The sequence below is a fragment of the Asterias rubens genome, chromosome 18 (genome assembly GCF_902459465.1).
Source record: "Asterias rubens chromosome 18, eAstRub1.3, whole genome shotgun sequence".
Classification (NCBI taxonomy): Eukaryota; Metazoa; Echinodermata; class Asteroidea; order Forcipulatida; family Asteriidae; genus Asterias; species Asterias rubens.
In genome coordinates, this window is record NC_047079.1 from 3222492 (window position 1) to 3244411 (window position 21920).

General features: G+C 38.1%; 1 protein-coding gene across 1 annotated transcript; it reads right to left on the minus strand.

Annotated features, from left to right (window-relative positions):
* Nucleotides 1–6661: 6661 nt before the first annotated feature.
* LOC117302304 (leucine-rich repeat-containing protein 23-like) lies at nt 6662–21713 on the minus strand. Its single transcript, XM_033786194.1, has 7 exons — nt 21520–21713; nt 20520–20632; nt 18829–19082; nt 18043–18173; nt 10176–10389; nt 8956–9110; nt 6662–8230 (listed from the first exon to the last, which is right to left on the minus strand). Exons 1-7 carry the CDS (start codon nt 21631–21633, stop codon nt 8189–8191), a joined length of 1023 nt encoding a protein of 340 aa, XP_033642085.1. The 5' UTR covers nt 21634–21713; the 3' UTR covers nt 6662–8188.
* Between the last annotated feature and the right edge of the window lie 207 nt (nt 21714–21920).

Sequence of the window (21920 nt, forward strand, 5' to 3'; positions counted from 1 at the left end):
TACAGTGCTTAAAGGGACATATTGTCTTGGATCAGGCGAGTTGGTTTATGAAAAGCGTTTGAAACCATTAGTTATTAAATGCAATTGTTAGAAAGATGTTTTCAAAGTATAGTATAACGTTCCACACAAATATGCCTCGAAATTGCATGGTTTTCCTTATATTATGTCATGAACTACCACGGCACACCATTTCGAAATTGAAAATTGGAAATTGGCTGACTATGAGAAAGAAAAACCATGCAATTTCGAGGCATATTTGTGTGGATCCACTTATTTATATTCTACTTAGAAGACATCTGTCTCAAAATATCGATTTCATAACAAGCGGTTTTGAGCGCTTTTCATAGACCAACTGGCTCGATCCAAGGCAACATGTCCCTTTAGTGTAAGGGTAACGCCCAAATATAACCAGTGGATCAGTGCGATTGGTTTACTGTATTAGTTGAAACCAGTGGATCAGTGCGATTGGTTTACTGTATTAGTTGAAACCAGTGGATCAGTGCGATTGGTTTACTGTATTAGTTGAGAGTCTTGAACTATTGAATGTGCATAACCATATTATAAATATTAGCTCTTGCATTATGACATCATATTCAGAATCTTACAGGAGAGAGTAGAAATGACCCTCGAGGCCCGGTCACTCAGGCCTTGATAACGAGAACGAAAACATGATTGTTGAAGGAACACGTTGCCTTGGATCGGTCGAGTTGGTCTTTGAAAAGCGTTTAGAAAGATTTTTTAAATGTAGAATATAATGATCCACACAAGGATCACTCGAAATTGCGTGGTGTTCGTTGCTTTTACCTTGTCGACAAACACGGTCGGCCATTTATGGGAGTCAAATTTTTTACTCCCATAAATGGCCGTTAGTTTGCAAAGTAAAGGGAAAACCACGTAATTTCGAGGGCAAATGTGTGGATCATTGTATTCTACTTTTAAACCATCTTTCTAACCCTATGCATTTTATAACAATGGATTATAACACTTTTCAAAGACCAACTCGACCGATCCAAGGCAACGTGTTCCTTAAACAATGCACACCCTCGATTGGTTGAATGAGGGTGGGCGTATTCTGCGTGGAGCAATTCAACCAATAGAATGCGCTCTCTTTGCGTCGTGATTGTATCGTTTTCGGTTATCGCTGCAGTGTGACTTTATCATGTGTGAATATAGAAATGTGTATATACCTTTGATAACGTCGTTTGTTTTTAATATAGGAGAGTAGAGTGTTATGAGTGAAGATTTCTTCTACGTCAACAATATCGCAGATTATAAATCGCGACCTGAAAGTAGAAGCTAGAAAAAAGAAATTCACATAGGTTGCCCAACTTCAAAAGAGGCGCTAAAGTTTATCGAAACATACGACCTAATATCGCAAATACTCAGTACGCGCATTTAGGCATGGAATGAGGTGCATGCTGGTCGAGCTAGCGATCAAACTTGCACCCCATAAGCACAGAAGGCTGACTTGTTGTTCCTGTTTTTAAAATAACCCTTTATACAGTTTGTGAAAAGGTCTATTCTGTCAGTGATCTGTCAGTGATTGCCTTACCAATCAAGTCTATTATGAAAAACATGGTATCTTCTCTCATCTTTTACGATCATTTTAATACAGTTAAAAAAAAAAATATATATATCAATATAATGATATAATTACCTTGTTTTCATGACATTACCTCTGCGACAGAGGGTACAATTGGACGGCCTTAATGGCGGGTGGGCCATGCTAGAGTGCCTAAAGTTTTTGATGGGTCACTGGGTAAAACTGAGAACAACGGGTTTTGAGTAAAGTCTACTGGGGTAGATTTCACAAAGCACATGTCCTAGGAGATATTAAAAACTTAAGGCTACTCCTAAGTTAGGACGAGTAACTCGTCCTAACTCAAGTTAAGACTAGTCTTACATGTTACTCTTTGTGAAATCCACCCCTGCCACCTACTGACTCCTTTATCTGTCCCCCGTCACTTTTGTTGCATCTCATTTAAGGCCTACTGTATTGGTTCGTATTACAGGTGAAATCAGCTCATTTTATCCACTTCTTTCATTTGTTTTTTATTATATAGTTTGGTTTGTGTAAATTGTGCATTTTTGGACTGTCCAAGGTATTGTGCATTATTAATAAGTTAATGTTTGTTTACTTGCCATATATTATATATAACCTGAAAAAATGTGTTAATACCTTTCAATGTTTATTTGGTAATGGCTGTAAATGTTATCATCGCGTGGAACAGGTTCCAGCCGGTTGAAACCAGTCGAAACCGGTTGAAACCAGCGTCAATGCAGTTTTGTAAGTATTGAACTTTTAAACAAGCTGGTTTAAACCGGCTGGAACCAGTAACTGATTTACTAGTACCCACTTTTGATTTTTTGTTCGTCTTACTTTTAACAATCTAGTCAAATTATATTAGTCTTTTTCATAGGTCGTCCTACTGGTTTAATCCGGTTTGAACCAGTATTTACTGGTTCAAGTTAAAATGAACCGTAAATTGTATTGTATTTCTGACATTACTCTAACCGGATAACATTGGTCTCTTTTCTCTGCATGGGGTTCTTGGCTAGGGGCAAAGTTTGCTTTTTCGGGAGTCCTTGGCTTCAAAACTAGAATAAATGAAATAAAGTAAAATAAAAAGAAGTAGAAGGCAAAGCAAAAAGTTGTTAGTGATTTCCTTCTAGGAGTTCAGACCATGAGGTTGGATGGTCCATAGTATCTCCCTAGTCGGATAAACTGTGTTTTAAAGGCACTGGACACCTTTGGTAATTGTCAAAGATCAGTGTTCTCACTTGATGTATCTCAACATATGCATATTAAATAACAAACCTGTGAAAACTTGAGCTCAATTGGTCGTCGAAGATGCTAGAGAATCTTAGAAAAAAAAAAACCTTGGCGCACAAGTTGTGTGCTTTTAGATGCTTAAACTCGAGACCTCAGCTGAGGTCTCAAATTCAATTCAAATATTTTAGTAAGAAATTACTTCTTTATTAAAAACTACATCACTTCAGAGGGAGCTGTTTCTTACAATGTTTTATATTATCAACAGCTCTCCATTGCTCGTTACCAAGGAAGTTTTTCTGCTAACGATTATTTTAAGTAATTACCAATAGTGTCCAGTGCCTTTAAATGAAGGGGTTTATAGGTTGTTTGAGTTTAATTGGACCCCTTGCTAGTGAACATCTAGGATTTGTGTCTGGCTTTGTTACATGTGGGATGCGGAAGCCCTACAATTTTCTTTGTCCCATTCTTGTGGAATTACTAGTATTAAGATAATCCCATGACCGCAAACCTTACTATAACCCATGACTAGTTGGGGTGTGTTTTCACAGTCGTAACCAATAACTGTTTCGGTTCAATCATGGAGGTAGAAACAATAGACCTTTATTATGCTGCCTCCATCTTGGTCATGTTCCTCGTATCGGATAACAATAATTAATGCTAATAACTATGTTGCTATTAGGAACCAGACTATTTTGTTCTTTAAGTCTCGGTTTGGTAACATTGATATCAATGGGAGAAATTCAAGATGGCCGCACCACTGTGATAAAGGTCTATTGCCAATTGGTTAATCACTGCCCAATGACCGAAACAGCTATTAGTTGCGACCGCCAAAAGGCACTTTTGGTGTGGTGGTGATGTACATGAGTAAAGAGTAACCAGAACCCAACCCTCTATCCTTTGTTGTAAAGACTCGTCTATAGTTAACATGGAGTATTTAAACTGCAACGTATGTTTCCCACAATAAAGTTAATATATGTATGATATTGTAACAAACATGGAAGAGGATGTGAAAACTTTATTTTTGGTGTCAGAAATTTCGCCAGCCTCGCTACCATGGGCAGTGCACCGTATCGATACCTCTCGTCAATTACGAGGGATTTGCTGAAAAACATCAGTGATTGTCTCACCAAAAGTGATTGCTCTGCGCGCATGGTTGTTAAACAGTTCGAGCACTTGTTGTGCACCTGTCGATGTAAAATGCACTCAAATTGTATTGAAATATTATGCTCAAGACAGCCCTCTGTAGTAGGAACTTGTCCATGTTCCAATCACATAATGAATGTGAGGGTCTTGGAGTGAAGACTAAAAATTGGGGCATACCCCCTTAAAGCCCGGTTCATACTTCCTGCGAATGTTTCGTGCGAAGCGAATTTCATTGCGTCACAAAGGGAAAGGGCGCGTGTACCGATTGTTGCGTCACCAAATTTCGCATCGCATTCGCAGGAAGTATGAACCAGGCTTAAGACCCCCCATCCTGAGACTGACGCTTTAAAAGACGACTTTTTAGCCACTAGGTGGCGACAGATTTATCAGGTACCATCCATTTGGGGGGGGGGGGGTGCGGGCTGTGCAACACAATATTGGAGAGAAACTCATGCGCACAGTTTCACAATGTAACTTTTCCAGTGGATCCAAGATTTGCAGATCATGGTTTTTATTGACTTTAATGAAAAATTATCCAATATTGTGCCTTGATGGTTGTTGACTTTCAACCTAAAACATTTGGGGTGCGCTAGCCCTCTCAAAATTGCCCTACTTTGAAAAAAGATGTGGGGTAATTTTTCCAAGATAGAGTCTGGCTAGTTTATTCCTACAGACATAGGTGCTTGTAATTTAGATGAGCCTAGTCTTGGTTCCATGTCTGTGATCGAGGCTTTTAGCCTACCCGATATGCCAACACATTATTGCCTGAAATAGCGCCCTCTTGCAGATTAATTTCCCTCCGGTAGTTAGAGCGTGTGTTTTCAAATCTGCGGGGGAATTCTGTGTGGCTGATGCAGAGAAATAACCGCAGTCTCAGACTTGAATTCAAGTTTAAGATGATCTAGCTCAAGAGCCAAACAGCTAACCTACCAAACATTTTTCAAGAAAAATGAGGTTTAATAGTTGTGATGGCAAATTGAACTCAAAGTTGTCAAAGATTGGAATACAATCTTTACAACTTTCATCCCACTATTGTCTACAGATTACAATTAAAGGGTCCCCATTAGTTCACAAATCATGAAAACCCCAAACCGCCACGCGTCTATTTCTTGCAAACGTGTCTTACAACAGAGTCTTCTCGGTTTGATATAAACTCATGCTGGTTTTGATGGGTGCATGAGTTTATTGAAGGATAGGTAGGCCATTGAATAACTCTTTTTCAAAAAAGTAAAAGACTGTCTCAAAATACATTTAGTCTGTTTGCCCTGCCTGGTTTAAAGAGACTTCTAATTATTGAAAGTTGGAACTTTTTATTTGCTTTGGTTGCCATGGGAAGCTTATGTAGTGTGGTGCACCATTGGTTCATCCTGACCAGACTGTATAAACAAAGGACATTTACTGGACATGACTGCTGCCACCTAGTGTCTTAAATTGTTCAAAGAGTAGTTTTGTAGTCAGGTGCCTACATCAATTCATAACAATCTTTCATCATGCAGAGACACCTTGGCTTTTGCACTTGATAGAACTTCATTAGTTGCTGTTAATGTGCCTGTGTACTTCATCTGACTTAATGTCCTGACACTGAACACTCTTGCTCTTCAAGAAACAGCCCTGGAATTTTGTAAGTTTGTCATTTTTATCTTAAAGACACTGGACACTAATTGTCAAAGATCAGTCTTCTCACTTGGTGTATCTCAACATATGCATAAAATAACCAACCTGTGAAAATTTGAGCTCAATTGGTCGTAGAAGTTGCGAGATAATAAAGAAAGAAAAAAGCACCCTTGTCACAAGAAGTTGTGTGCTTTTAGATGCTTGATTTCGAGACCTCAAATTCTAAATATTATGATATGAGGTCTCAAAATCAAATTCGTGGAAAAGTACTTCTTTCTCGACTATGTCACTTCAGGGGGAGCCGTTTCTCACACAATTTTCTGCTATCAACCTCGCCCCATTACTCGCCACCAAGCAAGGTTTTATGCTAATGAGTAATTACCAATAGTAGTGTCCACTGCCTAAGTTAATGACCATAACAACTTATTTGGTGTAGTTTTAGAGAAAGAGGTAATATTCACCCAGGAAATTTGAATCTGAGATTGAGAAAGGCTTCGCTTTTTTTCTTCTTCTGATAAATAACCTAATGTAGTGACCCAATTCAGCTGAAGTTGTCATCACATTAATCTTGGTCGTGTGGTTTTGAGTCATGGGTGTCGTGACTGAGCGGATAAGAGCACCGAGCTCAAGCTCTGGTGTTTCTGTTCAGCAGAGTGTGGGTTCGAATCCCGGTCGTGTCCCTGAGCAAGACACTTAACTATAATTGCTTCTCTCCACCCAGGGGTAAATGGGTACCTGTGAGGGCAGAGATGGTTCTTGTGATTGGTTTAGCCGAGTAGCGCATATTGATGTTGCACAGGCTGTATACTCCCAAGGGAGCTGAGATGGTTTAAGCAATGATTTAAGGCCCAGTGACCAGAGGTAAAATAATTTTGGAAGCGCTTTGAGAAGCCCTTCGGGTGTGAAAAGCACGATATAAAAACTGGTTATTATTATTATGTTCTCATGTGTTAAATACAGTGCAGTGCACACCCTTTACCATAATTTGCAGGCCTACATGCAATTGGAATCCCAAAAATTGTGAGTGTGGCAGACGCAAAGGGTCAGTACCAAGTCTTACTAGAAGTACTCTTTACTTTACATTTGAAATAAATGCAATTCGCAAAATTCATGATCAAACTCAAATTCCGTTTATTGGTTGTTTATTCACATCTTTACAAGTCTTTCAGGACGTATTATCGAAATAAGTAAAAAACCTTTGCACACTATTTACACATAGATACATCAACTTGACCAATTTTGTTATCATTTATATATAATATTCTTTATCCCCAATGCAAATTTAACATATCTACATGTATCAAAATTCATATTAATTGTATATATACATGGAGCTTGTGTATTTTCTTTTTGTAAAAATAGCAACAATTATACATTCTATTTTACCTCTTGACCACAGATGTAAGATTACAGTTGATACAGGGGAAGAGATTGATGTGAACAACTCAACTAAGGCCGTGTCCGAAACGGCGACTTCGGCTACAGCTACGGCTAGATCGCGCGCGTCTGCCTATTCTTCAACACTGGTAGACGCGCTGATCTAGACGTAGCTGTAGCCGAAGTCGTTTTTTCAGACACGTCCTAAGAAACTTATCTTTTAGTGTGTGGTGGGTTGATCACCTTGGTTGATTTTTGACGTAGCAGAAAAGCTCGATTCCCAAGGACCATTTTTGTATGGAATGATACGATTTTTGTTTGTTTCGGATGGATTTTTGAATTATGGAAGCTTTGTACCCATGGCAAACCCAGTCTCAGGCAATATTGAAATTGGTGCTTACAGCTATGGATAAAACTGTTGCTAACGTTGTTGCAACTTCACTTTACTTCAATGCATGACAAACTTTTGCCTTTCTGCGTTTCACCACAAGAGGGCTCACTTCACCTTCACCATTAAAAGTAAACAGTCTCCAACTTAAACCTGTGACCTGTGCCTGGGCCCCAGCGCTGCTTTTTAGCACAACAAGTTGCAAAGTACAAGAAAATTATGCTTACCAGAATATGGTTACCAGCCGAACCATAATGTCACACGTACAATTTGGCCTGGTACTTTGCTAATTTCTGCTTAGCAGAAAATTGCTCAGCATTACTTTCTGACTGTAACAGCTCTGTGAATGGGCTCTAGGCCCAAATCATAGAGCTGTTTTGCAGCACAAAGATAGCTATTAAAGCACAACAAACTAGTGCTTACGAGACTTAACTTACCAGCCCAAATATGATGTCACATGTACAATCTGTAACTGGTATCTGCTTATTTTGGCTAAGCAGCAAATCGTTACAGGAAAAGGAATCAATATCTATCCATTGGCTTTCTAGGTTTATAAGCCTTTCTTCTGTTTACAAACACTGTCCACCACTTGGGCTGCCTTGGGGTTCACAGACTTTAACACTTTTTCAAACGGAAGAACATGTGCACTTTTTGTTTTGAGTAGCACAATTGATTTACCAGTCATATGGGTAAATTGATAGCATTAAATGATAAACTGTTGTATTTTTATTGTGAGTGAAGACTACTCATACTTTTTCTTAGGTTGGCAAAAGTCATGACTGTGACGTCGCAGAGTAAAGGTCCATCTGGTTTTTGCTTGGGGCAACTCGTAGTCTGCACAATATGATGTATAAGTCGTAGCTGTGTATATTTTTTAAAACGAAGCATGTACCTCAAGCGTCTTCTGTGTCAGAGTGTATAACTTCTTCAGTCCCCTGGATAGTTGTTGAGTAGAAAGAAAAGTACAAAATAGTATGAGCTGTTGCAAAGTTGCATACCAACCAAATAAAACCTTGTGGCTCTGCAGAAGCGGTTTAATAGCGTCAGGTTTCACCAGAAGCTTAAAAAAAAGACTTTAGGGTTATCATGGAGTCCATTAAATTTTAGCTGCTATAATCTGACCCTATTTGGGAACAAGTTACTATTATCTGACCCTTATTGGGATCAAGCTACTAACTGCTGACCCTTTTGGGATCAAGCTACTTATAGCTGACCCTTATTGGGACCAAGCTACTAATACTAATAGCTTACCCTTATTGGAACCAAGCTACTAATTGCTGACCCTTATTGGGACCGAGCAACTAATTCTAAAAGCTGACTCTTATTGGGACCAAGCTACTTATAGCTAACCCTTATTGGGACAAAGCCACTAATACTAATAGCTGACCCTTGTTGTGACCAACTACTAATTGCTGACTCTTATTGTGATCAAGCTACTTATTGCTGACCCTTATTGGGACAAAGCCACTAATACTAATAGCTGACCCTTGTTGTAACCAACTACTAATTGCTGACCCTTATTGTGATCAAGCTACTTATTGCTGACCCTTATTGTGATCAAGCTACTTATTGCTGACCCTTGGGATCAATATACTAATAGTTGACCCTTATTGGCCAATCTATTCATATTTGTGTATAAACAGCCCATCTTATTTCTTACCTCTGCTGCCAGTTCCTCTGCCCTCCTCTGTTCGTATAAATCTTCAGCTTCTTGTCTTTCTTCGTCGTTGTACTCATCTTTGTCTAGTCTCTCGACTCTTCTGAGATTGATGAGAACCTCCATCCTGTAGTCATCCTCATCTGAGCATGGACACTCTACAAACAAGAAATAGGCATTGAGTATGTGTTTTTAAACATCGTTTCAAAGCGCCTTTAAATATTACTACCCCTGGGCCCAATTTCATGGCTCTGCTTACCGTAAGCACAGAATCGGCGCTTATGGAAGCATGAAAAATTCTGTGCTTACAGCAAGTGTAATTCAAGGGTAAGCGGTACATTTTGGCTTCTGCACATACTAGGTATTCTACATATACAAGGTTAGCGCAGAAATTCAGCGCTTGGACGTAAGCAGGGAATCGTGATCGTAAGCGCAGAATTCGGCGGTAAGCAGAGCCATGACATTGGGCCCTGGTCAGTTGGTCTCAGACATTCCTGAAACCACCTCAACTCCTTAGGATTATGCAGCAGCACCATTAGCCATAAAGGCTAACCATTCCACATTCCACATTCTCTACCCTTGCAGGCACCCATCTGGGTGATGAGAACCAATAATAATTGTTAATATTAATTTTGGTTTTACCCATACACTGATGTGTGTGTTAGCACTTAATACTCAGTACTTTCCTGAGTCCAGTGAAAAAATATCACAGGCATGTTACTCGTTAATGGGAGACTTTCTGGGACGATAGAGGGCAGCAGACTTACCGGGTAAATCTATTGTTCTCAGAATTATGCGCATGTTCAGAACTACGTAAACAATGGAAATTTACCCGGTATGTCTGCTGCCGCCTAGCGTTGGAAAGTCTCCTATTGTTAGGTGCCTTTCCCAAGGATGCAAGTGTCACAACTGGGATCTGAGCCATCGGAACTTGCTCTTTGACCCTGTTGACATTTGCTACAACTTCTGGAAAGGTCGATGCCCAGCTCTTGTCTGGACGAGGATGCCCCATGAAGACCTTTGATCGATCAACTTGGTTGACCAAGTGAAGTAGAGTGTTTGAGTGTTAGACTTGGGCTTAGGAGGCCAGTGCGAAAGGCCAACACTGTTTGTCGAAAATGAGTGAATAGTTAAAGTGAATCTGCTCTTCTAAAGAAACTCTGAGGTACTTTCCCTCTGAGATTATTTTGTTGTTTGCTTTTAAAGTCTTGGAGAGGACTTACCAGATAGGATGAGCGCCCTCAACTTAGGAAGGCTCTTCATCTTCACAGTCTCCTTGACGTCCGTTACGGCGTTTCCTCTCAAGTTGATATACTGCAGTTGGCTCATAGTCTCTGCGAAGCCGTCCAGTTTCACGATTTTGTTGTCGCGGAGGTGAAGGGTCGTCAGATGTTCCATTCTTTCCAGACCTTCAATTTTTGAGATGAGATTTCCTCCCTTTAATAAAGACGGGATGACTGATTAAAATATATGAATATAATTTAATTCAATTGAATTATAAATCCATAATTTCTAATAGTATTCATTTTCCCGTTCTTAGTTATAGACAATAGATCCTTCCATGAAATATGCTAATTACTTTAACGCATGTTGGTAAACGTCATAGAGATGTGCACTAAGCAGACACACAAGCTACTTAGTATTTTATTAAGCTGTTATAAGCAGAAAATCCTTTTGGTAAACAAGTAAGACAAGGATACCAGTTACAGGACTGGTAACTGTAAGGTATTTTGACTTGTAATTTGAGTTTCTTTTGTGCTAAGCAAGTTTTTGAGCTCACAGGCTTTATTGAATTGGGCTCTGGCCATATACTCACTGATGGCGAAGATGAATGTATAGAAGAAAGTCAGTCCTAACTGCTAAGCAGAAAGTGATTGTCTAGATACAAATAGCTCTGATGACAGTGACAATAGACCGATCCATTAAGCTCCGCCCCATTGCGTATTGACCAATCACAATGCAACGAAGGTCCGACACTAAGGTCCGACATGCGTGCGCGTATCTTGGCGCGCGCGGCAGAGTTGTGCAGAAAGGCATTGGAGAGCCCCACGTGTTCTTGCTCACACGTGCGTCGTGGGCGGAGCCTACTGGATCGGTCTATTCAACTCATAACAGACTGTTAAGATTCTTTGAGAAACTTAGTACTTCAGCGGTCGATTTCACAAAGAGTTAGGACTCGTCTTATCTCGAGTTAGGACGGGAAACTCGTCCTGACTTAGGATTAATCTTAAGGTCTGCATACTACAGTGCAGGATTGGGACTCGTCCTAAGTCCTAAGATAAGTCTAAAGTTAGGAAGAGTTTTGTGAAATCGACGACAGGTTCACACATGAAAGTTGTTCAGGATGCTCAACTTGGTCAACTTGCAACAAAGTTTCCAAAACAAATTATGAATATATTGATGTCTTGGCTTACTCTAACAGCCTCATGGTCTCGCTCCTCTCTTGTACATAGGTAATTCCTAGTTATTTATTTATTATTTGCTTTAAAGCCATTATACCCTTTCGGTACAGAAAAAAAAGAAAAAAAGTTCACAGATTTACAAATAATTTACAGGGTTTACAGAAGGTAATGGTGAAAGACTTTTCTTGAAATATTGTTCCATGAAATGCTTTACTTTTTGAGAAAACATTAAAACAATATAAATTCTCGTTAGCGGATTTATTTTAAACACATGTCATGACACGGCAAAACGCGCGGAAACAAGAATAGGTTTTCCCGTTATTTTCTCCCGACTCCGATGACCGATTGAACCTAAATTCTCACAGGTTTGTTATCTAATATATTAGTTGTGATACACGAAGTGTGGGACTTTGACAATACTGTTTACCGAAAGTGTATAATGGCTTTAAGGGATTATCTTGTTTCTGTACAATTTAATGCGCTTTAGATTTTGTTACATGTCTATGTGCTGTTTAATTCTCACAATTGTTCTTTTGTATGGAATAAACGTATTATTGAATTGAATGTCATCAAGCAACCGTTTGATGAACCTAGCTACTCATCAAGTTATAAAAATTCAAATTAAATAATCACATGATGGAAACAAGGAGAGGGTAAAAAACTGACAACAAACTCCCCCCCCCCCCCAAAGCCTCAAGAAATAAACCATCTATCAAAACTCTTTGGCAATACAATCTAGCGAGATTTACAATCCCACAACGTATCATCAGCTAACATTTCAACCTAATCTAATCAAAGACAAATTCGTCATGACATAAAATTCCTCAGAAAAAAAAAAAAAAAACACCTCATAAACATTTAACTTTAACAATCTCAATAACGTCTCATGCCACTGCATTTTTTGCCGCCGGTTATAAAAATGAATGAAGAAGAAAAAATAACTACACAATCAAAATTATATGGATATTAATAAGACGACACTTCCACAGCGTCCGCCAGGTTCTATCTACCCTTGCAGGAAATGGGATTATGCAATTACATCTATTCCTTGTTTTTTTCTTGAATTTTTAACATGATTTACCGAGTCAATTTGCACAAGGTTTTGATTAGACGTTTTTTCCGTCCACCTTTTTTTTAACTCTTTCAGTTATGCCTAGCCTGTATAAAAACCCACGGCCTTTTCTAAGAGGGGACATTGATGACGATATTTACATAATGTATAAGTAACGGGGACGTGTCACTGCACAATTTTCTCTTAGGAGGGCCCAAGGATATTTCAGTCTGTGAGGTGTTTTGCAGGGAAACAAAAAAACTTAGTGTCTTTAATGAAATTCATGGGTTACTTATGATTAGGATTAAGTTTCATAATTCGATGAACTTAAAATTACTGCCTCAATGCCCAAATTTCTCTCGGGAAAATCAAATTACCGGGAACTGAAGAATTTCATTTTTGCCCCTTTCCATTATGGGATGGGATCAGTGTCAGGCCAAAAAATCAATAACTAACATGTCATTTTTCATATAATATCTTATCTCTGAAGTGTACACTGTTGTTATAGGAAATCACAATCAAGTATACATGTTATTTAACTTCACTTGATTCATTGTTGAGTTTTATTTACAAAATCACATGTCTGGCAATGCTCACAATTAATATTTCTTTCATTGACTATCAGTATCACAAAAACCACATGACTTTAGGAGGAACAAAAATCATTTCAATAATGTTTTAATATTTCCCCCAATTACATCTTTCAGGAAGGAATTAATCTTTCAAAAAGACCAATTTCCCCCCCTTTTGCAACAAAATGACAATATCCTGGTATTAAATTATTTCGGACTGTGATACATTACAATTTCAGCAAGGCACATCATTAAAGGCACTGGACACTATTGGTAATTGTCAAAGAGCAGTCTTATCACTTGCTGTATCTCAACATATGCATAAAATAACCAACCTGTGAAAATTTGAGTTCAATCGGTCGACGAAGTTGCGAGATAATAATGAAAGAAAAAACACCCTTGTCACACAAAGTTGTGTGCTTTCTGATGCTTTATTTCGAGACCTCAAATTCTAAACTTGAGGTCTTGAAATCAAATTCGTGGAAAATTAGTTCTTTCTCGAAAACTACTTCACTTCAGAGGGAGCTGTTTCTCACAATGATTTGTACTATCAACCTCTCCCCATTACTCGTCACCAAGAAAGGTTGTATGCTAATAATTATTTTGAGTAATTACCATTAGTGTCCACTGCCTTTAACATATACATTTTAAAAAAACAACAACTGTATAACGCTGAACTCAATTGGTCGTTGAAGTTGCAAGATAGTGGAAGAAAAAACACCCTTGTCGCGCAAGTTGTGTGCTTTCAGGTGCTGAAATTCGAGACCTCAGCCGAGGCCTTAAATTCAATTCCAATATTTTAGTGAGAAATTCATTTTTTTCTCAAAAAACCACATTACTTCAGAGGGAGCTGTTTCTCAAAATGTGTTATACTAAAAACAGATCTCTCCATTGCTCGTTACCAAACAAGTTTTTATGCTAACAATTATTTTTTCAGTAATTACCAATAGTGTCCAGTGCCTTTAAAAAAGAACTGCAACTCGAACTACTTTTATGTTTCAGTCCTAGAGTTGATCTGGAGGCCACGGCCTCTGTTGCCCTTGGGCCGAGCTTCAGAACGAGCTAAGATTGATCTTAACTGTATAATTCTTGAGAGCGCACCCTAACACTAGCCTAGCATGTATCGCTATGGCAAAAAAAAAGCTATATATGTGCCACTAAAAGCACCACTTCTCAACTTACCCTGTGGGCTACTAAAAAACTACTTATTTCTTCCTTTTCAGATGCGAATAATACATGATTGAATTATGTTAATTTTTTTTAGTGTGCGATTATTCATTTGACCACTGAACTGGTTGTTATCACTACCATCAGAAGATAATTTGCAATATTTGTTACAAATATTGGCTACTTGAAATTTCCTGGGGTAAGTTAAACGCACAATTTACTAGCCTGCTGGGGTACTTCACCCAAAAAGCTATAAATAAGCACAACGCCTAATGTAGCTATACTACTACCTGCAGTTTGGGGCATTCAAAAAGTGTTTAGTCTTTTTGAGAACAATTATGTCTTTGCAAAAATATATATAATTATAACAATAACAATAATAAATCTGCACTAAACTATGAAATGTCAACAAGCATGGCAGGATCCTTGATACAAAATTTCGTATAAAGTAAAAAAAACAGAAACACCTTTAACGTCGTTATTACACACAAAAAAAGAGAAAAATTACCGACAATGAAATTAGTCAATACTTGCGGGTGATTCATCATTAATTGCTTGGGTATTACATAATATCTTAAGGAAACACTCAGCATGTGTATGCAGAACTAGTCTTATATGGAACCTGGTTATACTAAGTCATGTCAAGGACAAGATATTTGTCAGCGAAGCTATCCTGTATTAGATGAAAGGAAGTGCAGTCTAATGAATTAGTTTTGTACCCCCCCCCCACCCGCCAGAAAAAAAAAAATGTGTCTAGGACATGAGTATGGCATTTCAGTTGGAAACATTTTTTCTGGAGAATTGATCCTATTTATACACTTAAAGGCAGTGGACACTATTGGTAATTACGCAAAATAGTTATCATCATAAAACCTTTCTTGATTACGAGTACATGTAATGGGTAGAGGTTGATAGTGTAAAACATTGTGAGAAACAGCTCCCTCTGAAGTAACATAGTTTTCGAGAAAAAGTAATTTTCCACAAATTTGATTTCGAGACCTTAAGTTTAGAATTTGAGGTCTCGAAATCAAGCATCAGAAAGTACACAACTTTGTGCGACAAGGGTGCTTTAGGGTGTTTTTTCTTTCATTATTATCTCGCAACTTCGACGACCAACTGAGCTCAAATTTTCACAGGTTTGTTATTTTATGCATATGTTGAGATACACCAACTGTGAAGACTAATCTTAGACAATTACCAATAGTGTCCACTGTCTTTAAGAATCACCTCATTGAAACTAACTATTTTGTTGTTATGAAACAATTACACATCCCGGACTTAAACATTTGAATTTTCTTTTTTTGATTCCTGAAAAAAGGAGGAAGAACCGGGTTTAAAGATTGAAGAAGGAAAAAAATTCAAACAAAAATTCAGGTTATCCGACATATCCGTGTTGAAAAAAACTCAGGTTGCGGCTTACCAACTGGGCTGATTGCCACAAAAACAGCCTTAAATTTAAAGGCACTGGGCGTCTTTGGTAATTGTCAAAGACCAGTATTCTGACTGGGTGTATCCCAACTTTATATGCATAAAATAACAAATCTGTGAAAATTTAGACTAAATTGGTCATCGAAGTTGCAAGAGAATAATGAAAGAAAAACACCCTCTATTGCACACATTTGTGTGCTGTCAGATGCCTAATAAAGGTATGTAGTATGTTTTAGTATCCCAAATTCTAAACACAAAACTACATTTTCTGTTTCATAATCATTTCTGATTGACATTTTCATCGACGAAATTGGATAATGTCTTTGCGTTTTGTGATGATTATACAGAAGTAGGTAGGCCTAAATATTTGAATGAGAAATTAATTACCTCATTCTCAAAAAACTGCCACAAAGAGGACCGAAAACAAGCACGGCCCCTAAGTGTTCACGCATGCGGTGATTGGCCGTTTGATGATTGGCCGTTGTTGATTGGCCGGTGATAGTTCCATTCATAAAATCTTGGCTAGACTTCGGACGGATCGAGTAGAGCTGCTGCCCATTGTACAACGGGGAGCTTGAACGTCGGACCCACGCTTTGAGGCTCGGGGCCCAGTCTAATCAAACGTGAACAACTTTTGTCAACAGAGGGCGATGCGATGCAGGGCAAAGTTCAACTATTTCTCGGTGTGCGTTGTCGACCGATCTTTGATTCACGGAGAGTTTGTTGCCAAAGAAGTTCACAAAACATGGCCAACACAACCGATCATCAAATCTCAAATTCTTGAAAAGGGTTGTTGATGGAAAAAAAATATAACTCAGGACTGATAGTGTGAGATAAAAAATCACCCGTAACGCGGCAGGTTTGCGTACTTCACTTCCGTGTTTTGAGGTTAGTTTTTTCATGTTTTTTTTTATTTTGATCGCGGTTTATACGCCGCGCGGCATATACGCCGACATCTAAATATTTTTTTGTATATTTTGAGGAAGTGCGGTTTATACGCCGGCGGTTTATAATCCGAAAATTACGGTATGTTAATTCAGAGGGAGTTGTTCTCACAATGTGTTATACTATAAACGGCTCTCCAATGAAGTTGTGTGCTTTCTGATGCTTGATTTCGAGACCTCAAAATCTAATTCTGAATCTAAATCTAAATACTATCAACAGCTCTCCATTGCTTGTTACTGAGTAAGTTTGTATAACTGACAATTATTTTCAGTAATTACCTAGTGCTATTAATAACAAATCTTCACTTGAATAACTGGGCCCAATTTCATAGGTTCATTGAACCAGAGTGTGTATCCTGTATCTCTTCGTCGTTAGAGAACATCTTAAATTCTAATCAAATCCAACATTTCCGATTTTTACCAATTGTATGTAACTAAGTATGTGTCATGCCTGGAATTTCGTCTTCAAAAGAACACTTTCACTTTGCAAAAATCACTTCCATTGGAAATCTTTGTGTGATACGTTTTTACTTTTGCTGATTCTTATATCTGGGCTAGCCCACGTTTTTGATTTTCTTTGTAATACCTAATGTTTGATTTTGTAATGATGTCAAGTTTAGTATTGACTTGTGATACAACCGACCATGTTTTGTGTTTTCAAACCAAAATATAAAAAAAAAATTAAAAAAATTTGGTCTCGCAAATTTTCCTGTCACATGGAACCTGGGAGATGCCATGCACAAAAATAATTTTGTTTTCACCGTGTAGCAATATATTGTTTACAGGAAAAAAATTAATCACTAAAAAAGGAACGAGATATTATCTCACAGCCCAGAAATAAAATAAGTAGAAACAAGATACTATCCAAGTCCGATGACAAAAAATCTTGTACTACGAGAAAGGAGTATGTATATTTAGCTCCTGGCCGGGAGATAGTATCGTTCAAACGAGTTACAACTAAGTTGTCGCGGGAACAAGATGTTATCTTTTGAGTATGAGATTATCAAATGACGACATATTTTATAACTTGCGCACAAAAAAAGATCACTGAGACAGAAATTGGGTTTTTGACTGTACATTTTTGATCAGTAAAAACCAAATAAAATTTTACATCAATCAAAGAGTAAGGGAATGTGAAATCAAATTTTGTAATGTGCTAACTTTCCAATAGATAGAATCATCATTTGAGTGGAAGAATTTTTTTTCAAGTTTCTTACCTTGTGTTAATATGTTGTAAATTACCATTGTATTTGATACCATCCCAGCCGTCGATTTCACCAAATTCTTCCTAACTAAGGATTAATCTTAGGTCTTAGGACGGGTTCAGTTCCGTGTCGAAATACGTAGGACGCATTGAACCCATCCTAAGTTAGGACGGGTTATTCATCCTAACTCGAGTTAGGATTAATCCTAGCGTTTTGTGAAATCGGCTGCAATGCAACATTTGTTGACATTCAAAAACATGGGCAACCATTTTCATCGCAACTAGCAGTCTTAAGACACTAGACAAAACTTGATGTACTTACCAAAAACAAGTTCTTCAAATTTGGTAGGTAGATGCCGGCAGTTGTTGTTAGTCTGTTGCCCCTTAACTCCAGTGTGTGAAGTCGTCCAAGACTTGAGGGCTGTAGGCCGCTTACCATGCTGATTTCATTGACTGTAAAACAAAACCAATAATTAGAATTCAACAAGGCACACAAAACTCCATAGTTAAAGATGTTTGTTCCCCATTCAGAGCAGGCCGCCATCATTGGTGAATGGTTGACCAGTAACCGCACTTTATATAACCCATTTTTACACATTGTTAAGAGAAGGGGTTCACCCCCAGTGTTTCTGGCAGTTGCTGCCCAGTGGGCTGCACCACCTTGTAAACCCTTATAAAGTAACTGTTTTACCCCTTTTTCACCATGGCGATCTATATTTATTTAGCACTGTGTTGTTAGGTCTCTGTGTCAGTAGTTCCACAACTAAACAGGACATGCAGTCTGGAATTTTTCAAGCACACAATGTTTTAAATATTTATCAACAAGCCTGGTTTGTCATATTTGAGAGGGCAAGGCCATTTTTATTTTTCAAGGGCACTTCAATTGTAAATCTTGAAGTCTAAGGGCACCAAGGCAAAGACCAGGGCAACAGAGGACCTTTATGCATTTGCTGCTTTGTACAGGTTCAGCAAATAAAAAAAATTCAGTTTTTTTTATGTTTTGTAAACATAATTCTGGTCCCGTAAAAATTATGGGCTACAAAACCTGCGATCTACTGCATATTTTCTCTCTAAGCTAGAGACTAAACCAAGCCTCAAATTTACTTACAAGATAAATTGAGTGACTCCAAGAGTGGATGGTTGATACCCTCAGTTGAGGTGATGCGGTTATTCGAGAAGCTCGCAACTTGGAGATAAGGTAGCTCGTCCAACTGGGCCGACTGTAGAAGGTTACGCTCACATTTCAAGGTCAAGAGGTGGGTCAAGGAGTTCAAAGGTGAAATGTCATGAAGCATGTTCATTGACAGGTCAACGTACCGGAGGTGGATGAAAGAACTTAGAATTGCGACGTCGGTAACTTCTCTGTAAATAAAAAAAAAGAACATTAAAGCCATTGGACACTTTCGGAACAGAAAACAAATTAAAAGTTCACAGATTTACAAATAACTTACAGGGTTTACAGAAGGTAATGGTGAAAGACTTCTCTTGAAATATTATTCCATGAAATGCTTTACTTTTTGAGAAAACATTAAAACAATTATCAATTCTCGATATCGAGAATTATCTATTTATTTTAAACACATGTCATGACACGGTGAAACGTGCGGAAACAAGGGTGGGTTTTCCCGTTATTTTCTCCCGACTCCGATGACTGATTGAGCCTAAACTTTCACAGGTTTGTGACATTCATAGGCATATTACCTAGGTGGGATTCACATCCATGGCCTGTGCAATGCTTTTCTTCACCGTTTTGTATATACATTTAGGGGGATGTTAGTACTTTGTGTTTAACGGTGTTAACAATTTGGTAGTTAATAACTTTTATTGTTCCTGCATTTTTGTAAATATTTTAAGCATGTAGCCTAAGGTATTTAATCAGTTTTTTATTTGTGTAGCTTAATAATTTAAATGTTTATAAATTAACGATTGATGCCACTGCTTATGCGCTTTATTAATGTTGTCTATTATTATTATTATTATTAAAGAGTATGTCTTACAAACTAGACCACCTTGATTGCCCGGTAGCTTAAGGCAGTTTGAATCCTATGTTTTAGCAGCAGGTACCACATTTATTTAATAGATGTTAAATTTGCATTAGGTGATGGAGAATATTTTGTTGTTCCCCATCCTTGTGATGGACAAATTCATTAAGCCCCGCCCAACAACAAATACCTGTCTTGCCCTCATACTTCATTCTTGAGAGAGCAAAGCAGTTTTTCTTGGTACATGGCACTACAATGAGGAAGGTTTTTCTTTTTGTAAACAGATTACAGTTGATTCCCGTTATTATGTGCTCACATAATACCAGGTTCCGGTTAATAAATGTTTTTTGCTACTGTTTTGCAGCAGCCTTATCTGTGTACACATGCGGCCATTTAGTCTTGCACTTTGTGCATAGTGTAATGATATAACCGCGTTTGGATATTACACGCTTCGGATATTACAAGGAGAACAGGCTTGTCCGGCGGTCTTTTTTTTTAAACGAAAGTCGATTGTACATGGTCATACAAGTCCCGTTCTCGTGCGAGAGGTCACTGAACAAATCGTGTCATTTAGCAAACAAGCAGATTAGCAGTGCGTCTTAACCATAAAAATGGAGCTATTGTGGTCCCAAGAATGGTTTGGGGATCTCGACCGCGCAAAAGTTTTCTAACGTTAGGCGATGGGACTGAAAGTAAAAGGACTCTCATGGGATTGGGACTTGAGACAAGTCTAGGTCTATACATGTTTCTGTTTCTGTAAATATAATTTGACCTTTGACCGGGTCAATGAGGAAAGTATGTTGACACCTTGACATACCTGTCTTTTACATCTAGCCTGACATAGGCATGTGCTAGGCCACTACCGATCTTAGTTAATAAAGACAAACATTCTCCAACTATATCTTCAGTCAGTGGATTCTCTGGAAGTTTCTGGGAGAAAAAATACACAAAAAGAACGCAACAGATTAGCTCGCTGAACTGTGATTTGTTTAAGTTATGACACATTTGTTAAACGACAAATCAAAACATTTGGACTTTATTCGGGGTTGGGGTTGGGATACTCCTAGAACTATGCGGTTTTGTTCCGCTATCGTCTCCTGTTACGGGAGATGATAGCAGAACGAAACTGCATTGTTCTAGAAATAGGGTTGGGGTACGATTTTATTGCAACTGTAAATTAAACGAACATCACATCACAGCCCAAAAAAGAAGCACAGTGTGAAAAAGTGTCCATATCATATGTTTAGAAAACAAGTAAATGTTAAGCGAACTAACATTCATAATTCTCTTTGTTGTTTTGTTTTGTGTCAACTCTCGCAGAGTCTTTGGTTGGAAAGCATGACTTACTGAAGTTACTCTTTTTAAATTTAATTTTACGTTTCAGTTTTTCAACTGCAACTTGCATTGCAAGATAAGATTATTTTGAAATTTTTAAGTTGCAGTTTTTGATAACTTTTCATGTGGCACCACCATAAAGGCCTAGAACATTTTGCAGGAATTAAAAAAAAACCTCAAAAAGTCCATTTAATTTTAATTTATCAAAAATAAATTTATCTGAAGTGAAAAATGCATGCACCAAACAAATGCCCCAAAATTGCACCGGACTGTACACTAACACTGAATTGAACACACTATTTTATTTATTTTAATGACTAGATCTCCGACTGATGCCGATCTGTGACTGTGTCACTCACTCGGTCACACTGTCACTGTCAGTGTCACTGCCACAGTGCCAGTCAATGACAGTCATGACAGTGTGAGTGTGTACAAACCATGGGCAAAATTGCAAAGCAGACGACTTCAAATGTCACACAAACCTCTTCTTCTTCCTGCTCTGCAGCCTCATCTTCTCCGCCTTCTTCATCCCCCAATTCAGGCTCTTCAACCCCCTCTTGATCTTCGTCATATTCTTGCTCTGAATAATCAGACATTTTGATCTGGGAAACGTCGTTTTCAGATTAAAATCTTTCCCCACTCCAGACGATGTCACTTTTTGTCAGTGAATGAAACAAAATTGTGTACATTCAAGATGGCGGGTTGACATGGTGACCGTCATAATTTAACCCTCATTCCATTCATTTTTTTAACTTAAAAGAAACATCAAAAACATGTCTCGAACAGCCCGACGGACTCATATAGTATACAGTACTAAGAAATCAATTAAATATCAAATCAAACTGACTGAAAATAACATTTTTCATTTTATTTGGGGGATTAT

What these genes read in the sequence shown, in the direction of transcription:
- LOC117302304 (XM_033786194.1), bottom strand. Translation starts at nt 21,633, where the DNA reads ATGTCTGATTATTCAGAGCAAGAATATGACGAAGATCAAGAGGGGGTT. An exon ending in GAGGGCGCTCATCCTATCTG is followed by an intron (nt 9,111 to 10,175) that starts GTAAGTCCTCTC and finishes TCTTGTTTGTAG; the next exon opens with AGTGTCCATGCTCAGATGAG. An exon ending in CAGAGGAACTGGCAGCAGAG is followed by an intron (nt 8,231 to 8,955) that starts GTAAGAAATAAG and finishes ACAACTATCCAG; the next exon opens with GGGACTGAAGAAGTTATACA.